Source organism: Triticum dicoccoides, chromosome 5A, assembly GCF_002162155.2.
Source record: "Triticum dicoccoides isolate Atlit2015 ecotype Zavitan chromosome 5A, WEW_v2.0, whole genome shotgun sequence".
Classification (NCBI taxonomy): Eukaryota; Viridiplantae; Streptophyta; class Magnoliopsida; order Poales; family Poaceae; genus Triticum; species Triticum dicoccoides.
The window spans coordinates 418,840,922-418,846,837 of NC_041388.1; the positions used below are offsets into that span (position 1 = coordinate 418,840,922).

At 41.7% G+C, this 5,916-nt stretch overlaps 2 protein-coding genes and 1 long non-coding RNA gene across 13 annotated transcripts in view; 2 read left to right on the forward strand and 1 right to left on the reverse strand.

The window, feature by feature from the left end:
* LOC119301962 overlaps positions 1-1,649 on the forward strand; it is a 2,572-nt gene extending 923 nt beyond the window's left edge. The window contains exons 2-3 of the long non-coding RNA XR_005147268.1: positions 1,167-1,417; positions 1,574-1,649. This is a non-coding gene — a long non-coding RNA (uncharacterized LOC119301962). The remainder of the gene's footprint in view (positions 1-1,166; positions 1,418-1,573) is intronic.
* Positions 1-5,916, reverse strand: part of LOC119299650 (heavy metal-associated isoprenylated plant protein 41-like) — a 26,041-nt gene that overhangs the window by 3,719 nt on the left and 16,406 nt on the right. The window lies entirely within an intron of this gene.
* Positions 1,751-5,916, forward strand: part of LOC119301960 — an 8,995-nt gene continuing 4,829 nt past the window's right edge. For 8 of the 11 annotated variants that reach the window (XR_005147261.1, XR_005147259.1, XR_005147265.1 and 5 more), the window contains exons 1-4: positions 1,751-1,927; positions 2,248-2,515; positions 2,947-3,190; positions 3,919-4,056. Coding sequence is in view for 2 of the 11 variants with exons in the window: in XM_037578972.1 (XP_037434869.1) it covers positions 2,192-2,515; positions 2,947-3,174 (552 nt within the window). In the remaining 9 variants the exon portion in view is untranslated. Of the gene's footprint in view, positions 2,516-2,946; positions 3,435-3,918; positions 4,160-5,916 lie in introns of those variants that run through there. The other 3 variants (XR_005147264.1, XM_037578972.1, XM_037578971.1) reach the window with 3 other exon arrangements.

The window sequence follows — 5,916 nt, forward strand, 5'->3', positions numbered from 1 at the left end:
GATTGATGCACATGGGGAGCTATGCAGTTATCCTGATACATGTAACTGTAGTGTGTGTGAACTTCAATTATAGATATACACTTTTATTTTGATTCAATGATTCTTAACTGCAAGCAAGTTTGATGCGCTGCGTCAGTGGTAACGATGTCCTATCTTTGCGGAGGACTCATGTTGTGATTTTCCATCTTTCCTGATGCTCTATCTTCAAACGCTCCTGTTTAGTGACATTTATTTGGCTGATGATTCTGATTGTACTCTGGCCGACCTGTGGCTGTCACTACAATTTTTTCAATTGTTTTTGGAGTCTGATGGTTGCACCTGTGCTGGCATCCGAGAAATCACACTGCTTGTGCACTTGTGCTTGCATTCAAATAAAATGAAACCAAGGGGTGTGCCCCTTATCTCTAAGAAAAGAATATGATTCTTGAATTGATCTATAACAGTTTTAGGTTAGCTATACTCCTCTTGTTTTGAATTTTTATGTACCATATAAGCTTGCAGAAATGAAGAACAGGCATTAAGATCAAATTCTTGTACACAAATCCTTTTTTTAATGGTAGCAAGTAAGAACATTTTTATTTTGTTATCAGCACTTGCCAATGATTTTAGGAGTAAGAGCCATGATCTAGCATGCAAATCTTAAGTAGTATCGTTCACAAGGCCTTTAGCATAAATTAAACTTTATCCAACTAGATAATTGCAATTGAACTCTTCTTAAGGTAATTATCTGTTTTATCTGAACTCACTAAGATTATTTGCTTTTTCTTCGGTCTTTTGCGCATTTAAAATGCCAGAGAAATTTTTGCCAGTCTCTTTAATTTTCACGCAAAGCTAAGATGTTTCCCATTTATAATTTAGAGACAAGCATCTTGTCAAAGCTTAGGCTTACAATGGAGACACCATCAGTGGCAATTGCAAAGCTCTGTGCTTGATATGTCAGTATCTTTCTAATCTCCCACCTCACGCGCTGAAATTAAAGGGGAAAGGAGCACACAATGAGCACCCACAAGTAATATATTCTGCCAAATATATACAAGCATGCCTACACAATGCTAGTAATAATCGTTGTGTACAATGGCGCCATACATTGTGGAGCAAGGCCAGAACTCTGTTTCTTCATCTACATTTGCACAGATGAGCAATTATTATCTTCTTGCCTTTTTCAGGTATTTGGCAATATTGGCTCTTGGGCTGCCCAATTGATCACTGAAGCTGGTGGCAAGGTGGTCTCCATCAGAGATGTCACAGGGGCTGTCAAGAACTCTAATGGCATTGACATAGCCAAGCTGATGAAGCACTCGGCAGAGAACCGCGGGATCAAGGGCTTTGACGGAGGCGACGTCATCGACCCGACCTCGCTGCTCACGGAAGAGTGCGACGTGCTCATCCCGGCAGCTCTGGGAGGAGTCATAAACAAGTAATCTTCTATTTCCTCGTCCCATCTCACTTCATCCAATCTTTATCAGATTACTGCTCAGAAGCTCAGTTAAAGTATCCTCGTGGCTGTTATTTTTTGTGTATCTGCATACATTTTTGTTAATAAAAAGTCCGTTCGATTATCTTCTTCTACTAGGGACAATGCTGATGCCATCAAAGCAAAGTACATCATTGAGGCTGTTAACCACCCAACAGACCCCGAGGCCAACGAGGCAAGAACACCAACATTTTGCCATAAAACTATGCTGAATTTGTTGACACATTCACACATTGACTGACAGCAGAGAAATGTTCATGTTTGTGGTGCAGATTCTGGCAAAGAAGGGCATGCTGATCCTACCGGACATCATGGCCAACTCCGGCGGAGTGATGGTGAGCTGCTTCGAGTGGGCTACTGGGCGTCCAAGAGGCACTTGACCTTGCCGGATCACGCTGCCATCGGCGTAATCCAGGCCGGATCTGTGGAGAGCCCGGCGCAGCACCGTCACAAGTCCATATCTCTTACTCTACCTTATTCCTTTCAAGTTCACGGCTTTGCATTACTCTTCAGTTCTGGTTACTAGTTTGAATCTGTAAAAGTATCTGACGAAGCACATGAGATTTATACAGTGGACATGTAACTAAATTCTGAATGTTGCTTCCTTATGCTTAATGGAGTAGGTGGGCAACTCCCTTTTGTCTAAGATTTTATAAATGTTATTAATTGACTTGATTATTTGCTAGTCTGTGATATCTGTATTCTGTAAAACAGGTCATGACTGATTCTGCAGTTGCTGATTCGATTTTTTTTTGCTTCCAATGCTTTGTTAGATTGATAAGGGCCGGAGCTTCAATGACAAATCCACTATATTCAGCACATAGCCCAACTCAGCAGGCACGAGCCATGTCGACAGTCGGGGTGGCACTCGGGTGCATGCTCGCCTTGACAGTCATCAAGGTCGCAATAGAGTCGGTGGAGGTTGTGCTCGGCGACGCTGAGAGAGAGTCTATCAAGCATAAGTCCATGCTGTTGTGGCTGAAGCGACTTATGGATGCCGACATGCTTGAAGATTTTGAAGATGAAACCGACCTCAACCTGGTATGGATTCTGTCGATTTGGTCACTATCAATGTTGATATGAATGATGTTGTTTAATAACATAATAATATTTTTAGATAATGAACTACATCTAAAACTTTTTTTATGTAGTGAAGTAGATCTGAACCTCACTGTTGGAGTTGATCTTTGAGTCGATGTTAAGTAAAAGCTACATGTACTTGTTGATGCCAAGACCGCCATTTCGTTCCTAAATGTCCCTGCCTTCTTATGTTTCACCAATAGTAAGCTATGTCAACAAATATCATGATTTGATTGAGGGGAAAGTGAAGTAAAACTAGTCTGTTATCCCAAGTGTAATATCAGTTTATGCACTGTTTTTGTCAAGCACCTGATTTAAACTAGTTTGTACTGCCATCTCCGCCCCTTTCAAGCCTTCCATGGTACTGACACACTACATTGTACCTCTTGCAGTGGGCAGCCACGATGAAGAAGAATAAGATGCCACATAACATGAGATCGATGCAAAAGCGCATAGAAAAGATAAAAGAGGACCGTGAGGAGCGGCAAGGTCCCGACATCCAGGATACAACAGGATATGTGGAGGAGGCAGAAATCATCTGGAGGACTGATGATTGCATATCTTGGAGCAGCAGTTATTTCCCCCTCCTTTTGACTACAGTGGTTGGAGTCAGTAGGTAGTGATTAGAGTAAGTAGGTAATACTTTTCATTGGAATATAACTTGCAAGTTGATGGATTCAGAACCTTTGTGCTATGAAATACAGTTACACTAGGAGATTCAGACATTGTTCTTGTGATTATGTGATTATGCCACTGGACTATTGCCATTTCCCATTAAAATTAGTTAGGAATTTTGTATATTTAGGCGGTGTATGCCACCGTATTGAATGGACATCTTGGAAAAGCAAAATTGGCTCAATTTGGAAGGATGGTTGCTTTATATGAATTTTTTGCCTGCTTTGCACGCATTGCCACATGTGCATTCCCATGCCTCATCCATAATCATTGTCGACAAATATTGCAGTCACCTTTAGCATGGAACAGAATAAGTATGGCCCCTATTTTAGTTCTCTCTGTCATGTTCGCGTGCACAACCTATTTTGCCAATGAGCAAGTTTAGCATCTGTTTGTTGGTTGCCTGGTTCTTATTGTTGTCCTAGCTGTCTAGTTTTTCTTATTGTTGTCCTAGCTGTCTAGTTAGTACCAGAACTCTGTTAGAGTAAAGCTAGATGTGACACCTGTTACGGTATTGTTACCCAACAGACTTAGGCCTAGATTTATTAGTTGTAAATTTGTTACCTCAATGTATCGCATTACTTTCGAAGCAAAACACGAGCTGCAATGTACCAACTCTTGTCAGATGTCTATATCAGTATAAAATGGTACATGGTGTTCTTGATGCTATTCTTTCTTCTTTTCTGCAGGAGAGGCTGACATTTGACAATACGATTCTGTGTGTGCATTGACTGCTGGTGCTGCAGCCTGTAATTTTTCTTGTGGAGTGGACCGAAGTAATCCATCAAGCTAGCTGCATTATTGATTCTGTTCCTTTTGCTGGCGAGGTAATAATGTCCCACTCAACTCGTGATGTGAGACATAGTAGTGTAACCATGATATTTACATCATTGGTCATGTGTTCTATATGCTATGATTTTTCTTTCTTAATTACCCTGCCTCAGCCATAATCATCATCCACTTAAACCAGAACTGTATACTTAAAAAAAGAGCCAATGAAAAGTCAAGCATTTATATGGAAATAAGCATACAAATAAAATGCAAAAACATCAGAACATAAGTGTAGCCTTTAATTCAAAGAACATGCTATGAAGATCAATCATTTGGAACTGCCCTTGAAGTGCCTCTCCGTGTAGCCCATTCATGGCTTTAGGAATGGGCTGGACACGGCGTTTGATGGTTTGCGCTTGCGTCTTTTGAACTCCACTTGTTTAGCGATAGTCTTGGTGTCAAATTGTTGTTTCACTGGATCACTTGGAGGGTCATTCTTCCTCGGGCGTCCACGTTTACGCTTTGGGGCACCGGATGTCTCTGGTTTTTTTGTAACATCAGGGTTGGTGACAATCGTGACATCGTCGTTTGCACCTTTTCGTTCCTCTGGAATGCTGGCTTCGTACTCGTCCCTCTATAGAGGAAATAGTGGTGCGTTACGTGCAATCATGAAAGGTAGGAACTACATGACATGAAATGCTAGTTGTGTAGAACTTGCCGTTATAGGATTCTGAAGGAAATATGCCCTAGAGGCAATAATAAAGTTATTATTTATTTCCTTATATCATGATAAAAGTTTATTATTCATGCTAGAATTGTATTAACCGGAAACATAATACATGTGTGAATACATAGACAAACAGAGTGTCACTAGTATGCCTCTAATAGACTAGCTTGTTGATCAAAGATGGTTATGTTTCCTAACCATGGACAAAGAGTTGTTATTTGATTAACGGGATCACATCATTAGTTGAATGATCTGATTGACATGACCCATTCCATTAGCTTAGCACCCGATAGTTTAGTATGTTGCTATTGCTTTCTTCATGACTTATACATGTTCCTATGACTATGAGATTATGCAACTCCCGTTTGCCGGAGGAACACTTTGTGTGCTACCAAACGTCACAACGTAACTGGGTGATTATAAAGGAGCTCTACAGGTGTCTCCAAAGGTACATGTTGGGTTGGCGTATTCCGAGATTAGGATTTGTCACTCCGATTGTCGGAGAGGTATCTCTGGGCCCTCTCGGTAATGCACATCATTTAAGCCTTGCAAGCATTGCAACTAATGAGTTAGTTGCGGGATGATGTATTACAGAACGAGTAAAGAGACTTGCCGGTAACGAGATTGAACTAGGTATAGGATACCGATGATCGAATCTCGGGCAAGTAACATACCGATGACAAAGGGAACAACGTATGTTGTTATGCGGTCTGACCAATAAAAGATCTTCGTAGAATATGTAGGAGCCAATATGAGCATCCAGGTTCCGCTATTGGTTATTGATCGGAGACATGTCTCGGTCATGTCTACATTGTTCTCGAACCCGTAGGGTCCGCACGCTTAAGGTTACGATGACAGTTATATTATGAGTTTATACATTTTGATGTACCGAAGGTTGTTCGGAGTCCCGGATGTGATCACGGACATGAAGAGGAGTCTCGAAATGGTCGAGACATAAAGATTGATATATTAGAAGCCTATGTTTGGATATCGGAAGTGTTCCGGGTGAAATCGGGATTTTACCGGAGTACCGGGAGGTTACCGGAACCCCCCGGGAGCTATATGGGCCTTAGTGAGCCTTAGTGGAAAAGAGAAGGGGCAGCCCAAGATGGGCCGCGCGCCCCTCCCCTCCCTTGGTCCGAATAGGACAAGGAGAGGCCCCCCCCTCTCTCTTTTCCCCCCCTCTGCG